Raw genomic sequence first — 20461 nt, 5'->3', positions numbered from 1 at the left:
TAATTATTAATTTTGTTTAATTATTTAGATTAATTAATTATTAATTTAATTAATTAAAAATGATTAAAATACTGTAGATAGATTATTAAATAACATACAGATGTTAACGTTATGTGTATAAATGCATGTGCGTGTATGTGAATTGACAAGTGCGTGGCTGAACGTACAGACAGATGTTTACATTATCTACTATGTATGTATGTGAATAGATAAACAGGTTTACATTATGTGTGTATGTGAATCGACACACGTTTACAGTAAATTGTGTGTGTGAATTGACAAACATATATATTGTGTGTGTGTGTGTGTATGTGATTTGACACACATTTGCAATAAGTGATGTGAATGGACATACATATTTACATTGTGTCTGTGTATGTGAATGGACAAACATTTTTGTACATTGTGTGTGAATTGACACGATGGTGTTTACATTTTGTGTACATGGATAGATAAAGACGATTGCTTTAAATATGTAAGGAAATAGGACAGATGTTGACGATGTGTGAATGGACTTACATATTTGATATTATGGTAGTATGTAAATGGCGGATCATTTGTTCCATTACGTGTGTATATCACACATAATGTGTGTACATGAATGGACAGACAGATGTTTACATTGTGTGTGCATGGATAGACCGATGATTATATGATATGTTTATGCGAATAGAATAACAGATGTTGACATTATTTGTATGTGAATGGATTCACAGTTGTCTGCGTTATGTATGTATGCATGCGAATGGATAGACGGAGATTTACGGTATGTGTGTGTGAGTATCTAGTCTATGGTTACATTGTTAAATGGCATTTTAAAATACTATATAATGCTTATGAATTGTCAGAACTCGAAATATTCAAGCCTATGACTTGGGACTTGACTCGACTTGTCTTGTCTTGACCTGACTTAGACTTGCAAATTCTTATTATTCTTCCACTTGTGGTATCAACATATCAGATTCTTCTCTTTACATTTTGCCTTTTTGCTAAATTTTTCCCATTTTTGTTTCATTTAATGGGCTGATAAAAAACAAACTTTGGGCCGCAAATGGCCCCCATGCCGCACTTTGGACACCCTTGTCATTGACAGACCTGAATCTAATCGAATACTCCTTCTACTGTTTAATTGCATTGTTATAAATAAAATATTGGATTTTTTGTGGGGGAAAAAATCAGCCAAGACACAAAAGTATCTATGATATTTTACTATTAGATCGGAAACTATCAAACATTACTATTCTACTTGGAATTATTGCAGTTTTTTTTTGTGTTCTCTGATTATCTTTTCCCTGCCGTCTTTCTTTGCATCTTTTAGTCTGATGTCCGGTCTGGCTGCTCTGGATGCCAAATGTTCCAGTCGCCTGGGCATCATGACCATCTCCTACTACCTCTGGACCACCTTCGTGGCTGTGGTGGTGGGCATCGTCATGGTGTACATCATCCACCCCGGTGGAGCCGCTCAGAAGGAGGACTCCGACGAGAGCAAGAAGCCAATGACCAGCTCGGCTGACGCTCTGCTGGATCTCATTCGGTGAGAGAGTCGCGAAAGAAGACAGGTTGTCTCCGACTCAACTGTTGTATGTTTTGTACTCCATTTAGCGCTCAGATGCATCAGGAGTGGAAAATGAAGCTACACAATTCTCTACACAATTTCTTTAATGAGCTTAATTAATTCCAGACGTGACCCTGATAAGTGAATTTCCGCAAAGTAGTAATTTCCACATATATAAATCAAAGAGCATTGAAGCCTGTTTATGACCTGCTAATGACAGTTTTTAACATTAGAGCCCAATAGACATGACATAACACCTCTATAGCCACATTTATACTCGTATTACCCAATATAGTAGACATAATAAGACAAAAATAAGTTTGTTTTTACTTTACTTCCTGCAGCTTCTATTGTCTGATCCATATAACATGACGTAGCAGAACTACACAAGTGCTAGCAGACGTGAATATGAATGAATGCACAAAGGCGACAGTTTGTATGCCGAATACTCTGTTTCCCAGAGTACTTTGCTATACAGTTTTTGTTAAAACGGCTGTAAAGCACATGGTTAGAGCTCACATAGTAGTTGGCTATAATATTCTGCATTATACATTTGTAGTGTATTGTCTGTTTTTATTGTGTTGCTGTATGTGTGTAGTTCTTTTGACACCAGGAGTGTGTGACATGGTGATGCGCTACGATTTGTGGCTAATATTAATGATGAATATTGGTCAATAATTAATAGCACAATTATCGACCAGCAAAATTTGTTATTGTGACGGGCTTAGCTATGCACTTAAAAGCCTCATCTCTGGTTTCTATCCTGTATTGATCAGGAAATTCCTCCATTTTTTTTTACTTTCCTTTTTTTTTTACTTTACTTCCTGCAGCTTCTATTGTCTCATCCATATAACATGACGTAACAGAGCTATGAATATGAATGAATGCACAAAGGCGATAGTTTGTAAGCCGAATACTCTGTTTCCCAGAGTGCTTTGCTATACAGTTTTTGTTAAAACAGCTGTAAAGCACCTGGTTATAATATTCTGCATTATACATTTGTAGTGTATTGTCTGTTTTTATTGTGTTGCTGTATGTGTGTAGTTCTTTTGACACCAGGAGTGTGTGACATGGTGATGCGCTACGATTCGTGGCTAATATTAATTATAATTGGGTTTTATTTTTACTTTAAAAAGTCAAAATTGACGAATATTGGTCGATAATTAATAGCACAATTATCGACCAGCAAAATGTGTTATTGTGACGAGCTTAGCTATGCACTTAAAAGGAGAGGAGAGATTTACCACAGCCTCGTCTCTGGTTTCTATCCTGTATTGATCAGGAAATTCCTCCATTTTTACTTAAGAAAGACATCAAGGTTCGTCCTGAGGAGTCAAGTGAAGGGGAATACTTGGCGAAGGAGGAAATCCTTGAGATGTTGAGTGCCTGCGAGTTGACGTGCTAAGCTAATTAGAACTGCTCAAGCCCAGCACGGTGTGTGTGTGTGTGTGTGTGTGTGTGTGTGTGTGTGTGTGTGTGTGTGTGTGAGGTGAACTTTGTTCAGCTGGTCAGTGACATCACCACGTTGAGTGTGTCAGTGGGATAGCGGGTCAGTGGGCTGAAGGACACCACAGGCATATACAGCTTTAATATATTTGAATATGATAGCATTTTAATAACAAATCTTGTACAACAATGCGCATCCATAATAAGTAATAATAAGTTTGACATTTTTGTGGTGATTTTGACTTTAAATTAACGTATGCGCCAAGCCTATATACAATTTCGCTGCCGATTATGTAGCAGTGGTGACGCTCACAGGCTGTCAGTGTGGGCATGTTTGCGTTTGTTGTAGAAGAGCACAGCTGTGCTTTGGATTTATCTTGCAAAGCTTCTTTAAAGCCCTCATCTATTATGCAGCCATGCTATATTTGTAGTGGAGTATCATGCATTGGCCCAGTGTGTTTTGTACGTGTGTGTAATAAATATGCTTAATGAGCACAGTGTGTATAAATTAGGGGATTCTTGCATTTATTAATGCCGCAAAGATCAAATAGCACATTGGCTTGATTTGCGGCATCTCGGATGCAAAAATAAGCTGACACTTGTTGAGGTTCACTCTACTCGTGCCGTGATTGACTCGTTTCTAGTTGTGAACCACCGCTTTTGTCACCCTTCTGCAATATATCTGACTGCAAGACTTGCTTGAGAAAGCTTTGAGTGAAGAATTACAGCATTCAAGCCCCAAGGTCACAAAAGCATACACAAGTTTTTCAGGCTCAGATCAGAGAGAATTGATTTTTTTTCTTGACATTTCAGGTGGAAAATTACGATCATTAGTGTACCATTAAAAAAATAATAATCTGAGATTTTGAGATTAATGTTGTAAATATATAGGGGGGGGAAAGCGGTACATTTACAACTTTATTCTCGAAATCTCAGATGATGATTAGTATTATTTTTTTATTTTACAACTGAGTATTAGGGCCACATTGAGAAAAGAAACTTTTCAAGATTCATTCATTTTCTACCGCTTATCCTCATGAGGGTCGCGGTGGTGCTGGAGCCTATCCCAGCTGTCTTCAGGCGAGCCAGCCAATCACAGGGCACATATAGACAAACAACCATTCACACTCACATTCATACCTATGGACAATTTGGAGTCGCCAATTAACCTAGCATGTTTTTGGAATGTGGGAGGAAACCGGAGTACCCGGAGAAAAACGGGGAGAACATGCAAACTCCACACAGATATGCCCGAGGGTGGAATTGAACTTAGGTCTCCTAGCTGTGAGTCCTGCGCGCTAACCACTCGTCATTTCAAGATTAATGTCGTAATTTTATGAGAAAAAAAAACGTTCCGATTTTTTTTCCAAACTTTTGAGCAAGGCAGGCTCTGTCATTGGCAGTGAGGAGTCTCCTTTCCATCATGGACAACCAGCATCATCTCCCAACAGAAGAGCACTTTCAGTGGCAGATTACTATCACTGTCTTGCGCCACTGAAAGACTGCGCATTCGCCGTGCATTGCAAGTTTACTCGTCCCATCACTTCTATTCTGCTGTAGTCCTGCAATTTTCCTGATGTTGTGGTCTCAGTTGGAGCTCCGAATTCATTTACTTTTGGTTTTGGTTTACATTTGTTTTTTCACAGTAGCGGAGAGATGGGCGCAATGTTGTTTTGCAGTCCCGGGAGGTGTGGCAGACGATAAGCGTATGTACAGTATGTATTATATCGCCTTCTCTGATTGGTTTACCGCTGCAAGCGTACATATTACAGCCCTGTGTCAGCGGGAAAAGGTCCGACAGTCTAACAAGCCAAGCGTTTATTACTACTACTACTACTTCTGATACATTACTATCAAATTTCTATGACGTTGTGGACTATTTCCAGTCTAATTTGGAGTCATTCTTATTTATCTTGTCCATGGTTGCCATTGGCATTCAATACAAATAATAATTGCATTAATTAAATGATGCGTTCAATTCTGCTGCCTTACTGTCATTTAGCTGACATTGTGGACTATTTCCAGTCTTATCTAGAATCATTCTTATTATTTATTCTGTACAAGGCTGTCTTATTAACTTCGTATTCTATTCCATCTAGTCCATTTTGCCGCCTCTGTGTGATTTCTATGACTTTGTGGACTATTTCCAGTCTTATTTGGAGTCATTCTTATTTATTTTAAACAAGGTTGTGGCTGTAGCGATTGGCTCAATGATATATCACTTTCTTTTCTGTTGCATTATTGTCATTTCTATGACTTTGTAGACTTTTATTTTCAGTCACGTTTTGAGTCAGTGTTATTGTTTATTTTGCACAAGGTTGCCGCGATCATTCAAAATACTCACAGGAGGGACGAATACTCTGTTTCCCAGAGTGCTTTGCTATACAGTTTTTGTTAAAACGGCTGTAAAGCACATGGTTAGAGCTCACGTAGTAGTTGGTTATAATATTCTGCATTATACATCTGTAGTGTATTGTCTGTTTTTATTGTGTTGCTGTATGTGTGTAGTTCTTTTGACACCAGGAGTGTGTGACATGGTGATGCGCTACGATTCGTGGCTAATATTAATTATAATTGGGTATTGACGAATATTGGTCGATAATTAATAGCACAATTATCGACCAGCAAAATTTGTTATTGTGATGGGCTTAGCTATGCACTTAAAAGGAGAGATTTACCACAGCCTCGTCTCTGGTTTTTTTTTTACTTTCCTTTTTTTTTTTACTTTACTATTGTCTCATCCATATAACATGACGTAACGGAGCTATGACTATGAATGAATGCACAAATAGTTTGTAAGCCGAATACTCTGTTTCCCAGAGTGCTTTGCTATACAGTTTTTGTTAAAACAGCTGTAAAGCACATGGTTAACGCTCACATAGTAGTTGGTTATAATATTCTACATTATACATTTGTAGTGTATTGTCTGCTTTTATTGTGTTGCTGTATGTGTGTAGTTCTTTTGACACCAAGTATTGTGATGGGCTTAGCTATGCATTTAAAAAGGAGTGGAGAGATTTACCGCAGCCTCGTCTCTGGTTTCTATGGTTTCTGGTTTCTATCCACAGCAGGAAGTGCAGCACACCAAAATAAGAGCGCAGGAACTGTGACACATAATTTGGATACATTTGAGTATTTTAATGCTGTTTCAAATTGTGTACAGTAGGTTATTATTAGTCAAACATACCATGCCTGTGGTGTTAAGAGTTGAGAATCTGTTATTCGCTGAATGGAAATGTTCCAAGGAAGAGATGTTCAAGCAACATAAGGACACGCTAGCAACCTCTTTCGGTTCTTTGTGTCTGAAAAAGTAGAAATACCTCTTATGCCGTTTCCTTGAAGCACTCGGTGGAGAATTGCGTGACTTCATTCCAGTATAAGTCAAAGGTTCTTTGAATTGTTGTTGTTCATGCTTTTTCTGTCGTCGTCTTTCTTTTTGTCAAATCAAGGACGCTCATTTTAACTGTTTCCCCATTTTTTGTTCCTCAGCAACATGTTTCCAGCAAACCTGGTTCAGGCTACTTTTCAGCAGGTAAGCAGAAAAAATGAATAAGTAAACAAATTGAGTAAACACATGTCTTGCGTAAGATTCTCCAGATTCACCTAAACATTAAACTGCATCAGTTTTTACGCAACTCATTAAAAATCATCTGAGTGACAATATTTTTGCATTTTTGACACCCCTGTAAAGTAATATATTTTTTGAAATACCACATATTTTTATATCCGATATCAGCTTAATATCAGTTGTTATCACATACTACAGTATTAATTGTCCCTGTACCCTAGAAACCGCAAATGAAAGATACGGGAAAAGGCCGAAATGATACTGTTTCAAAGCCCAGGGCAGTGATACTGATAAAATATCGAGTTTAACCATGTCCAGTATCAGCCCCCGTAGCTGTCCACTCAGAGTGCGCTGCTCTGGTATCGTGCCCGTGAAACAACCAATCAGAGAACAGCGCACGAGCGTGAACACACAGCGTTTGTTTTGCTGCCCAAACTTGATTAATGGAACTTTAATTGTCAGACATTGATAAGATAAGACTGTTGATAAAATATTATTGTTGAAATATTTTTGCAATTATTGTGTTTACACTGTTTAGATATAATACATGTAATAAACTGAACATTTTCTGGAAACAAAATGGTCTTTTGATTAAATAGTACGTGATAATAAGCTCATAATTAAATAGTATGTGATAATTATAGGTTATCACATGGTTTGTCTGGTATCAGGCCAGGTATCATGCCCCCAAGTGTCAGTATCAGCCCGAGACCGAAGGTTTATACTGGCACAATTAAAGTTCCATTAATCAAGTTTGGGTTTTTTGGTGACTGGAGAAGCACTAGGTACTAAGCACTCGTGTGCTGTTCTCTGATTGGTTGTTTCACGAGCACAATACCAGAGCAGCGCGCTCTGAGTGGACAGCTACGGGGGCTGATACTGGACATGGTTAAACTCTATATTTTATCAGTATCACTGCCCTGGGCTTTGACACAGTATCATTTCGGCCTTTTCCCGCATCATTCATGGGCGGTTTCTAGGGTACAGGGCCAATTAATACTGTAGTATGTGATAATAAGATCATCACATGGTTTATCTGGTATCAGGCCCAGTATCATTCCCCCAAGTGTCAGTATCAGCCCGAGACCGAAGGTCGAAAGCTGATACTGACACGCTGATACTGGCACACTATGTGATAACCTATAAATATCAGTATCAGATTTTTTTTTAGCGATCATGAGAATCAATATTTTTTTTTAAATGTTGTATACAACACACAGGAAATGGCTGATATCGGTATCGGAAATAAATTGGACAATATCAGAAGAAAAAAAAAACGATGCAGATATTTTTTAAAGACATAGCTTTGTTTTACTAGTAGTAATTGGTATCAATATTTCAGCTTCTTCGCCTTACATTTTGCCTTTTTGCGCTATTAGCAAGACAAAACATAAATAATGGACAGCTCTGAACACGAGTACTAAGAACCTTTCATTCCTTTTGGTTTGAAGTATCGAACACAGAGAGATGCTGAATTGATCCCCAAACCGACAGTGGCTCAACTCCTGGATGAGACCACCACTCGTCGAGTATACATCTACGGTATCCAGGATGACAACGGAACCGATATCCAGAACTTTTCCTTGGACCTCACTCCGCCACCGGACGTCATTATGAAAACATCGGCCGGTACAAGCGAGGGCATGAACGTGCTGGGGATTGTTATTTTCTCCGCCACCATGGGTAGGTGTTCGGTTTCAGGATGATGTCACAATATATGGGGATGGGATTTATGAATAATTTTATCTTTTATCCAGGGATCATGCTGGGAAGAATGGGACCCAATGGAAGTGCACTGGTCAACTTCTGCCAGAGTTTGAATGAAGCAGTCCTAAAGATTGTTGCTATTGTGATTTGGTAAGAACCGCCGTATAACCATCATGAAGTAGTGGCGTCATCTTAACATGTTTACTCCTTATAGGTACTTCCCTTTTGGGATTGTCTTCCTGGTTGCTGGGAAGATCTTGGAGATGGATGATCCATCAGCAATGGGGAAGAAGCTGGGCTTTTATGCCATCACGGTGGTAATGGGCTTGATACTGCACGGCCTTTTCATCCTCCCTGCCATGTACTTCTTCATCACCAAGAAGAGCCCCATTGTTTACATTAGAGGAATTCTGCAGGCCCTACTCATTTCTTTGGCTACTTCATCCAGGTAAATATAGACTCCTTGAACACTCACACAATGAATTACTCACTGAAGCGCCAGCTTTTATCTAGACAGGCTCTTGGGCCGCATTGGGATAAAAGGTTTGTCCATATACGTATGGGTGGTCGTCAAAGACAATCAATACTTACTCACGGTGCAACGAAACAAAAACACAACACATTCACTGCAAGTTCATTTTACCGCTTATCCTCACGAGGGTTGCAGAGGGTGCTGGAGCCTATCCCAGCTGTCCAGAGGCAGGGTACACCCTGGACTGGTCGCCAGCCAATCACAGGGCACATATAGACAAACAACCATTCACACTCACATTCATACCTATGGACAATTTGGAGTCGCCAATTAACCTAGCATGTTTTTGGAATGTGGGAGGAAACCGGAGTAGCCGGAGAACATGCAAACTCCGCACAGAGATGGCCGAGGGTGGAATTGAACTCGGGTCTCCTAGCTGTGAGGCCTGCACGCTATCAGTGCTTACAAGAAATGTTTTTGCCCACCGCCCCGATTTGAAATACTAGAGAAATTGCTAATAATTATTCATTTATCTGTACTGTGCAACAAATTGCATGTTGAGTACTATAAATTTGTACAAATTTGGTAGGTCTCATTAAAATGAAAGCCTCGCCCCCCCGTTAAATCCCCGACAATGCCCCCCCCCCTTTCCGGAAACAACTGCTACTACAGCAACTACATGAATGACAAAGCTATGCGGCAAACATAACGCGTAACTTAAACTGTTATTTACAAGTGCCACAAGGTATGCTGGGTAGTCCAGCGGCAACAACAATATAAGCTATGTACAATAAATAAAACATTGGATATCAAGTGTATATATGTTATTATGATCCCCAGCATATTTGCAATCTAGCAAAAAATTCGACAAACATGGCAAAATGTCAGGAAAGGGTACCATAAGCCACCAAGCATGCTTTGCAGCAGGTCTGTATGGGTGTAATTTTGGCACGGGTATCTTGTATAGATATTTTGCAGTAGGTAGGTAGCCATGTGCATCATGTGTGTTGACGTATCGTGTTGTTTGGATCGCCTTTTTGTATATGCTACACATCCATGTTGCTCGATACAGCTTCCAAATTTCATTCTATTAATTTCTATTTCTAAACATATTTTGCTGTTCATGTTTTTGTTCTTTGTTTTTTCTCTCCCACTGTGTCCATAAAAAAAATATGCATGGCCATTTATGCAAAATTGTATGATGACATCAGTGTATTGTATTGAGTTTATTTATAGCACCTGCAGTTAGCCTCACACACACAGTAATTGTACATAAGTGGTTGAGGAGAGTACATAATGGTGCCCTCGTGTTGTATTGTGAGGGAAATTAGGAGTGAAAAATACTTTAACCTTGAATTGATTCAATGTGTGATATAGGCTACATTGATTATGACCCTTGCCCTGTGTTAAACCATGCATTTAAACCTCTCAAAAGGGACTCTCTGGCGTTCGAGTACCATTAAAATATGCTCACATCTGCGCGTGGAGTGGAGCGGAGTAGCTTTTAAACAGCGTCGGGTAGTTCATTTGACACCTGGGACTTCAGTGGGGACTGAAAATAAAAGCTCATTTGTTACATTTGCATTTATGTTTTTTTACGTTATGTTTTACGTTAGCATTTGTTTGCTTGATTGTATAAGAATTAATCGATGACTAATCGATTCTGCAATTAATCGACAACTATTTTTGGATTTGATTTATCATTTTCATTCATTTTCTACCACTTTTTCTGGAGCCTATCCCAGCTGTCTTTGGGCGAGAGGCGGGGTACACCCTGGACTGGTCGCCAGCCAATTACAGGGCACATATAGACAAACAACCATTCACACTCACATTTATACCTATGGACAATTTGGAGTCGCCAATTAACCTAGCATGTTTTTGGAATGTGGGAGGAAACCGGAGTACCCGGACAAAACCCACACAAGGGTGGAATTGAACTCAGGTTTCCTAGCTGCGAGGCCTGCACGCTAATCACTCAATGCAATGTAAATCAGTGCTTACAAGAAATGTTTTCGAAACTCCACACAGAGGTGGCCGAGGGTGGAATTCAACCCTGGTTTCCTAGCTGTGAGGTCTGCGTGCTAACCACTTGAACACCATGCAGCCGATTAATCTTTTTTTTTTTTATTTAAAAATGTCATTATGCTCTGAATTCAACCTCTCAAATGTGAATATTTTGAATTTCCTTAATCATCCATGAAAGCAAATGTATTATATTATCAGTTTTAACATTTTTGCCTCTTTCTGGTATATGGTAGACTAAACCACCGACTATTTGTGTGTGGTTCATAGTGATTTGGACCCTGGATTAATCAAAACAATAAGCTTCAGATCAGCTGATTCATTAAAAAAGCTTTACATCAAGACACACTCCTCACCTCGATGCAGCCTTTTCTTCTCTCTTGGGCTGACTCTCCCAGGCAAACGCCACTGACACCTAAAGCCCAGACACAGATCAGAATTATTAAATAATAGCTCAGTGCATTGTTGGTGTAATAACACACACACACACTCACATAGCACAATCAGAGTTGTACAAAATTTTGATACGTCTCATGGAAAATTACTGGGAGACGCACCATTCCTGCATCGTTCTCATTCGTCACCATCTTGACTCTCACTTTCTAAAATCACAAATACTTAAACTTGTTCATATAGTTCATCTTCAAACAGCTAAAATAATGCATGAGGCTAAAAATAACCAATTACCTAAAAATGTCATCCAATACGTCTCTCTCATTTCAGCTTGTGGAATCAAACTATGGAATGAATTGAGTAAGGAACTTAAACAATGCACAACGATGAGCCAATTCAAGAAACAATACAAGCAGTTGATGTTTGCTAAATACAAGGATGAAGAGTCTTGAACCAGTCATGATGTGCTATACATATCACTATATTGACACTTACTATGGTAAACATTATGTCATTGGATGGTCATATCACCGCGTACTTCAGTACGAGGTACATTATTAAAAAAAAAAAAACTGTATTATGGAAAGCAGGAAGTGAACAAATGTACCAGTTAGTGATTGTAAAAGTACCAGATGGAGGGGTAGGATTTAATAAGCTTTGCTTCTTCCTACTCCTTTTGGACATGTGGAACTGTGAACTGATTATGTGATGCATTCAATTGTAATCTGATGCACGTTCAAATGAAATAAAACCATTACCGTTACTTTCATGTTCCAGGCACACAATCTTAGTTTTCACTTTCTAGAGGGGCGGTGGCAACGGCTATGTATACCTTGCCTATTTGCATTCTGGGATTTTTCCTCAATCTTTTTCTCGTCCAGCGCTGTAACTAAATATATGGGTCATTTTCAATGACTACTACTTCCATGACTAGACTACCAATGGAGGAACAATGTTACCATGATAAATCAAATGTATATCTCCCTTTCTGTTTCAGCTCCGCCACTCTGCCTATCACCTTCAAGTGCCTCCTGGAAAACAACCACATCGACAGACGCATCATCCGATTTGTGTTGCCTGTGGGGGCCACCATCAATATGGACGGTACCGCACTCTACGAGGCAGTGGCGGCCATCTTTATTGCCCAGGTCAATAACTACGAGCTGGACTTCGGGCAAATCATCACAATTAGGTAAGCGGAGTATTTAGTTGAAATCGGAATTATAACCAAGTGACATTTTTGCGCTTGAAAGTCACTTTAGTTGCGCAATAAATAATGATGGTTGCCATTTGGAAGAAAGTCAATATCTAATTCTGGCTCTTTTTTCCATTGTGAACGTTAATATTTAGACTTTGTGTGGGCATATTTATGCATCCAGCACCAATATGTTGCAAAAATGTGTTCTTTCTTGTAAATTAATGCAAAAATATGGGATTTGCTCAATACACATATATGTAAATATGACACGGATTATGCCTCATGTGAGCTTCTTAGTCTGAGCGGACTTCTGCCAAATCAGTCTGGAAGCCACAGCAACACAGCTGCTCACACAAACAGCCGTGCTCCATCTCCCGGTGCACCTGTCGCCGGACACCTTTGGAATCAGTACACAAGTCCGCACAGGTCTAGGACAGTGCGACCCCTCCGATCAACAAATGCTGTATGTTGCCATGCGATGATAACATGAAGTAGACCATGAAGTACCCATAGCTTCAGGCTGTGCCCATTTCCTCATAATCCTTTGGCAGTAAAACCCATATGACCTGTATGACTCGTCTCCCTTGTCACGCCAGAGTTATAATAATTTTGTCCCCCTCTCGGCATCCTGTGCTGTTTGGCTGCCGACCACGGAGCTGCCTCATTTGGCCCCATTCGTCATGTGGCATCAATGTTCAGAGCACAAACAATTTGCCTACAGATACAGTACATTGTTTACCCTAAATTGGTCTTTTTTTCCCGATATATTTGTTTAAAGCATACATTTTCAAGAAAAATGTTTTTAAAACGTGCCTTCGGAGAGATTTTTTATGTCACCCACCTACATCTGCAATTTAGAAAACTTGAATGGCATTAATGTTTGCTAAATACAAGGATGAAGAGTCTTGAATCAGTCATGATGTGCTATACATATCACTATATTGACACTTACTATGGTACCCATTATGTCATTGGATGGTCATATCACCTCATACTTCGGTACATGACAAAAATAAAGGAAAAAAAATAACAATAAAAACTTAAATTATATTAGGAAAGCAGGAAGTGAGCAAATGTAACAGTTACTGATTGTAAAAGTACCAGATGGAGGAGTAGGATTTAATAAGCTTTGCTTCTTCCTACTCCTTTTGGACATGTGGAACTGTGAACTGATTATGAAAGTAAAGTCAAGTCAAGTCAAGTAAACATAATGAAATAAAATATAATAAAATAAAATAAAATACTTAAACTACATTAGGAAAGCAGGAAGTGAACAAATGTAACAGTTACGGATTGTAAAAGTACCAGATGAAGGGGTAGGATTTAATAAGCTTTGCTTCTTCCTACTCCTTTTGGACATGTGGAATGGTGAACTGATTAAGTAAAGTAAAGTAAAGTAAACATAATAAAACATAATGAAATAAAATATAATAAAATAAAATCCTTAAACTATATTAGGAAAGCAGGAAGTGAACAAATGTAACAGTTACTGATTGTAAAAGTACCAGATGGAGGGGTAGGATTTAATAAGCTTTGCTTCTTCCTACTCCTTTTGGACATGTGGAACTGTGAACTGATTATGTGATGCATTCAATTGTAATCTGATGCATGTTCAAATTAAATAAAACCATAACCATTACTTTCATGTTCCAGGCACACAAGCTTAGTTTTCACTTTCTAGAGGGGCGATGGCAACGGCTATGTATACCTTGCCTAGTAAAGAAAAGTCAAGTCAAGTCAAGTAAAACATAATAAAACATAATGAAATAAAATAAAAACCTTAAACTATATTAGGAAAGCAGGAAGTGAACAAATGTAACAGTTACTGATTGTAAAAGTACCAGATGGAGGGGTAGGATTTAATAAGCTTAGCTTCTTCCTACTCATTTTGGACATGTGGAACTGTGAACTGATTATGTGATGCATTCAATTGTAATCTGACGCATGTTCAAATGAAATTAAATTATTACCATTACCATTAATAGTACTTACTTATGAGTAAGTACTTACTTTATATAGAAAAAACATGACTCTGAGTGAAAACAATTATGAAATGACGAAAATAGGAAAAGATTAGAATTGATCAGAATACTCTGCAGCGCACGGTGAGCAGACTAAGTGGTAGAAAATGACATGAATTATTAGTACAGTTGCGGTACAGCGTGTGCTGTGCTGATTCCTCAGCATCCAGAGCTTCACAAATAAGTGAAGTAACCTTAAACGGGCTCACCAAAGCTCCTTTTGAAAATGTACCTTGATGTAAACTAAACCTTTACCCGAAAATACAGTATCTCCAACTATAATCTTCTTTTTCAGTATCACTGCCACTGCAGCCAGTATCGGTGCAGCTGGAATCCCACAAGCTGGACTTGTTACCATGGTGATCGTGCTGACCTCTGTGGGCCTGCCGACCGATGACATCACTCTCATAATCGCTGTTGACTGGGCTTTGTAAGTAAGAGTTCACCTGTTTCACCCTTGATGTATTATTATTGCACGCTAAAAGGGGCGTTGCAAGTGAGGGAGACATGAAGTGAAATGAAGACGCTGCTTAGTTATCACTGTCCATTTCTTAGGAGCCGGTCCTTTCAACCGGCTATGCTTTTGTGTAGGCACTGCCCTGTCTTGTGTGACGTCGTCTTGAGCCTTTCAAAGTGTTGCGTCAATGGCAAGAAAATTGACATGGAAAGTGGTGCTCACATCACTATTATTGTGAGTGTTGCAAAATCAGTGGAGAAGGCTTAGAAGCATGACTGACTGCCAGGTTGGCAACCGGCTTATCACAGAAAAGGAACAATACAATACACTTATAAGGAAACTATAGACCTTCAATTGAGGTTTTGTGGCTCCATGCGGGTTTTTAACTTGGTGGAAACGGGCCAAAGTGGCTTTTTTGATGATAATGGTTGCCAACGCCAATGTTGGTCGGTATGTCGCCATTTTCTGAGCATTTTACGATGTCCAACTTTCCTTCCGTTGATGCACTACAATGAAAAAAAAGAGAATGCTGTTTCGCTTGTGAGACATAATGGGCGAAAAGAGGGCAAAAAAATAGCTAAGTCGTAGCTAAGCACGACTACATAGACTTCTGACATGTGCACATAAGTCGGGGATGATCAAGGATATTTTTTTTATTTGCCTGTGGCAACAATAACTATGACCACAATATAAAAAATTGAAAATATTACAGCAATAGAAAATTATTAATAATACTTATTATAATTATTATGAGGAAAATAGTCATTTTAGTTGAAATACTAAAGTTGAAATATTAAAAGAAAAAAAGTTTTTTTCAAGTCGTATATTATGAAAAAAAAACAAAAAACAAGGAATAAAGTTGCAATCTTTGGAAAATTAAGTTGCGGAAAATTTAATAATAATAATTAGTAAATGGTAATAATGGTAAAAATAAAAATGAAAAACTGAGTTTTACCAGAATAAAGTCAAAATATTAGGAGACAAAAGTCGTATTATAACAAGGAAAACAAAGTCACAATTGCACAAGAATAAACAAAAATAATATAAAGGAATATTCAAGGAAAAATATATTATTTAAAAATAAAAAATAAAAAATTATACTATGGGAATAAAGTCAGAATATTACAAAAAATTATGGTATTATTTAATATTTCCGAAAACAAAAAATTTAAAAAATGATCAAAGAGTGAAGTTAATGCCAATAATAGGCTTTTTCACCTATATCACAAAGCTGAGGTGTATTTATTTTCTTGAAATATATACATATAACGTCTTAGCATATCTGAGTGTGTTGCTTTACAAAATATCAAAGTGATGGAAAAAGTCAGGATACCCATGATGTAAGTAGTATTCTATTTGTTTTTGGACAATATTAATAATTTGGCCACAAATTATTACACTAAATATAACACAAGCCCCACTTGTAACTATTATTATTATTATTGTAACTAAAATATTTCTAATATCTTCAGGCTTTTTTGCTGTAATTTGAACATTTGTCCATCCATGTCTTTGGTCTGTGTTACTCCGTTTTCAAGAAGGGGGGCAGGGTTGTGAAGGAGGTTGCATCCTAGTCCTATTGGATGTGTTGGAATAGGACTAGGGCTGGTGGATCTGATGTGTTTACAGTTGAGTGTGATGCTTCTGAGATGAGACTCAGCACCTACAAAAATGAGGCAATGGTTCTCAACCCAAAAAGGCTGGATTTCTCCATTTTTGGGTCGGGAACAAGGTGTTGTCCGAGGAGGAGTTCAATTATCTGTGGGTCTTGTTCATGAATGAGGGAAGGCTGGAATAATGCAGTTCTTTGACAAGTGTGCTTTTTTAAAAATACATCTTTATGTCTATTTGTTTTTGTTTTTTTTGTCATACAGGGATCGATTCAGGACCATGGTCAATGTAATGGGTGATGCTCTGGCCACGGGAATCATGGCGCATATCTGCAGAAAAGATTTTATTAAAGAAGGCGAACAGGTGAGAGTTTGCAACTTTCTTTGTGTCACAACTCATTTGCATCTTTTCTCTGAATAATTTTTAAATAGATGACAGATTTTATTGATTTGATTCATTTTATCATCACACGGCATGGTTATGTCAGTGTAAAGGAAGAAGTGAGCCTTGCAGGGACAAATGAAAATGGCCAAAATGTGAAGGGAAGTTGCATATATGAAAAAAAAATTATGAAATCGTGTTTTCCCCCTTCCTGATGTTTTTCAAAAAAACAAATTCTAGTATTAGTCAACGACAACATAGAAAGAAAGTAATTCAGTCTGGAAAAGGTTATAAAGCCATTTCTGAAGCTTTGGGACTCCAGCAAACCACAGTGAGAGTCATTATCCACAAATGGCAAAAACATGAAGCAGTGGTGAACCTTCTCAGGAGTGGCCGGCCAACCAAAATGACCCCATGAGCGCAGCAACGACTCATCCAAGAGGTCACAAAAGACCCCACAACAACATCCTAAGAACTCACTCGTGACTCCACCATAAGAAAGACACTGAGCAAAAAAGGCCTGCATGGCAGAGTTCCAAGACCAAAACCACTACTGAACAAAAAGAACATTAAGGCTTGTGTCAATTTTGCCAGAAAGCATCTTAATGATCCCCAAGACCTTTGGGAAAATACTTGAGACATGATGATAACAGCAGTAAAATATGGTGGTGGTAGTGTGATGGTCTGGGGCTGTTTTGCTGCTTCAGGACCTGGAAGACTTGCTGTGATAAATGGAACCATGAATTCTTCTGTCTACCTGAAGGAGAATGTCCACCTTTCTGGAACTTTCTGGAAGTTGTGCATCCCATTACATCTGGCATAAAAGGATCGAAAAATAAACGTCATGTCAACAGTAAAATATGGTGGCGGTAGTGTGATGGTCTGAGGCTGTTTTGCTGCTTCAGGACCTGGAAGACTTTCTGTGATAAATGGAACCATTAATTCTTCTGTCTACCAAAAAATCCTGAAGGAGAATGTCCACCTTTCTGGAACTTTCTGGAAGTTGTGCATCCCATTACATCTGGCATAAAAAGATCGAAAAATAACATCATGTAAACAGTAACATACAGTGGTGGTAGTGTGATGGTCTGAGGCTGTTTTGCTGCTTCAGGACTTGGATGACTGTCTGCCCAAAAATCCTGAAGCAGAATGTTCGGCCATCTGTTGGTGACCTCAAGCTGAAACCAACTTGGGTTCTTCAGCAAGACAATGATGAACAAAAACCAAGTGGCCTAGTCCAAGTCCTGACCTGAATCCTATTGAGATGCTGTGGCATGACCTTAAAAGGGTACTTGATGCTGGAAAAGCCTCCAATGTAGCTGAATGACAACAATTCTGCAAAAACGAGTGGGCCAAAATTCCTCCACAGCACTGTAAGAGACTCATTGCAAGTTAGTGGCCCAACCAGTTATTAGATTTCGGTGTGACAAAATGAGAAATCAGGAAGGGGGCAAAGACTTTTCCACACCTCTGTATGTTGTGTACATTTGCTGACACAAAAGTAAGACCTTCCATTATGTGTCATTTTTAAGTCATTTCCCATATGATGACCTCCACCAGGTACCTCTGATCTGCGAGACCAAGCCCATGATCAGCATCCAGCAGATGATGACCTACCAGAACCAGAAAAACGGCTGCTACCAGCCGCCTCCACCGGGCAGCAAGCATGACCACCTCTCACCGGACGTGGCCCGCCTGATCCAGCTCGAGGAAGGCATCCGACCAATAGAGAAGAAGAAACACGCTCTCGCTTCCCACCACAAACGAGGCCACAGGGACAAGGACCACTGTTCCATCGACATGAATGGCCTGGAGACTAATGTATAGCCCAGTTAGCTGCTGGACCGGAAAAAAAATGGACCAACATGTTCTTTTTACAACGTGGCCAATGTCACACATCTTCCAGCTCTCAAAACCGAGAGTACAAAGTGGATGAATGCAGACTTTTTTTTTTTTTTTTTACAGTATCTGAAAATGGCCCACATGTGATTGCGTGTTTGTGAATTGTACATATCTAACATGGATCATTTGGTACCAGATGCGAGGCTTGTACACGTTAGGGTCTCACTGACATTTTTCCAACAGTGAGTCAGCTCACAAGGAGCACAATATAAAATATTATATAATTTTTTTTAATGATTATTACTCTGGGGACAGAGAAAAACAAACTGGAACATCCATTAGCATCAGTTGTATATTCCATGTCACTTGTATAAAATAGTATATTGTTAAATTTACTTTTTTATATTTCACTTGTGCAAAATGGAATTATCCATGGACTGTAAAGTGTGCACATAATAAACGACTACATGACACGTTCTCCGAACCTGCAGAACTCTTTACAAGGATCTTCTCTTCTGTGTATATTTATTTATATTGTGTTAGTTCTAGGTTTAATGCAAATTCCATGGGTCTAATTGTTACATTGTTGAGCTATATTGATGATAAAATGGATCTTGGGTAACCTTTGGTCTTTTCTTGACTTTTATAGAGCGGTTCTGATATGAACGCTTATTGCATCCTGTAAAATGATTTGCAGTGGAAGTCATTATTGATGTGCTGTTTGGAAAATGCGCACACAATTTTTGCTACACAGATAGTACTGACCAAGTACAGGGACTCTGGAAATATGATAATATTCCTTACCTTTTGTGTCCTCCGCCATCACGCGTGTTATTTAGCTTGGGAAGCACCTTCTGTCTTGATTCAAACACACACCGCCTGCAAAGCAAGAAGCTAGGTTATAGTTATCGGGCAAATTATGTATTGATATCTATCATCACAAATGTTATCACTGACATACATCTCATGACCTTAACATTGTAGTCTTTACATTATGATCCGCTAGGCTGCACGGTGGTCCAGTGGTTAGTGTGCGGACCTCACAGCTAGGAGACCAGGGTTCAATTCCACCCTCGGCCATCTCTGTGTGGAGTTTGCATGTTCTCCCCGTGCATGCGTGGGTTTTCTCCGGGTACTCCGGTTTCCTCCCACATTCCAAAAACATGCTAGGTGACTGTCACTGCTTTGGTGACTCCAAATTGTCCATAGGTATGAATGTGAGTGTGAATGGTTGTTTGTCTATATGTGCCCTGTGATTGGCTGGCGAACATTCCAGGGTGTACCCCGCCTCTCGCCCGAAGACAGCTGGGATAGGCTCCAGCACCCCCCGCGACCCTCGTGAGGAAAAGCGGTAGAAAATGAATGAATGAATGAACATTATGACCCCCTTGTCAACAGGTTCATTGAACGTGTCATAAAAGGTACTGTACAGAAGCCATTTGTTGTTGTTTTTTTGCAATTCTATAACGACCGCCTAACTAAACGGCAGGGTGATTCTGGAGATTGCTTGTGTGGTCTTACTCCGGGTATGTCCTCCCAAAGTTACTTTAAATGAAGACTCAAAATCAGCAGTCTGTAACAGGTAAGTAAACACACACAAGGAAACTACTACTATGGGGAATAAGCAACGACAGTAGCATGAAAAAGTCTCTACTGATGGTTGTTTTTTTTTTTTTGCATGTTTGTCACACTTAAATGTTTCAGATCATTAAACAAATTTAAATATTAGTGAATGACAACACAACTAAACACAGTTTTTACGTAACATAATAACTGGTTGGGTCT

The 20461-nt window shown here is 38.9% G+C and overlaps 2 protein-coding genes across 6 annotated transcripts in view; one reads left to right on the top strand and one right to left on the bottom strand.

The window, feature by feature from the left end:
• The window catches only part of slc1a7a (solute carrier family 1 member 7a), a 29809-nt gene extending 10138 nt beyond the window's left edge, over positions 1-19671 (top strand). The window contains exons 3-11 of the mRNA XM_058066566.1: positions 1319-1534; positions 6491-6533; positions 8021-8252; positions 8327-8426; positions 8491-8724; positions 12164-12358; positions 14681-14815; positions 16717-16816; positions 18395-19671. Coding sequence (XP_057922549.1) covers positions 1319-1534; positions 6491-6533; positions 8021-8252; positions 8327-8426; positions 8491-8724; positions 12164-12358; positions 14681-14815; positions 16717-16816; positions 18395-18661 — 1522 coding nt within the window. The 3' untranslated portion in view covers positions 18662-19671. The remainder of the gene's footprint in view (positions 1-1318; positions 1535-6490; positions 6534-8020; positions 8253-8326; positions 8427-8490; positions 8725-12163; positions 12359-14680; positions 14816-16716; positions 16817-18394) is intronic.
• The window catches only part of LOC131125231 (protein shisa-like-2A), a 41768-nt gene that overhangs the window by 18608 nt on the left and 2699 nt on the right, over positions 1-20461 (bottom strand). For 2 of the 5 annotated variants that reach the window (XM_058066569.1, XM_058066573.1), the window contains exons 3-5: positions 19481-19555; positions 11130-11188; positions 6024-6519 (exon numbers count right to left, since the gene is read on the bottom strand). The gene's annotated coding sequence lies outside the window, so the exon portion shown is untranslated. Of the gene's footprint in view, positions 1-6023; positions 6725-11129; positions 11189-19480; positions 19730-20461 lie in introns of those variants that run through there. The other 3 variants (XM_058066571.1, XM_058066570.1, XM_058066572.1) reach the window with 3 other exon arrangements.

The sequence above is a fragment of the Doryrhamphus excisus genome, chromosome 3 (assembly GCF_030265055.1).
Source record: "Doryrhamphus excisus isolate RoL2022-K1 chromosome 3, RoL_Dexc_1.0, whole genome shotgun sequence".
Taxonomy (NCBI): domain Eukaryota; kingdom Metazoa; phylum Chordata; class Actinopteri; order Syngnathiformes; family Syngnathidae; genus Doryrhamphus; species Doryrhamphus excisus.
The sequence above is the reverse complement of the archived record's forward strand: the minus strand, read 5'-3'. Positions and strand labels throughout refer to the sequence as shown.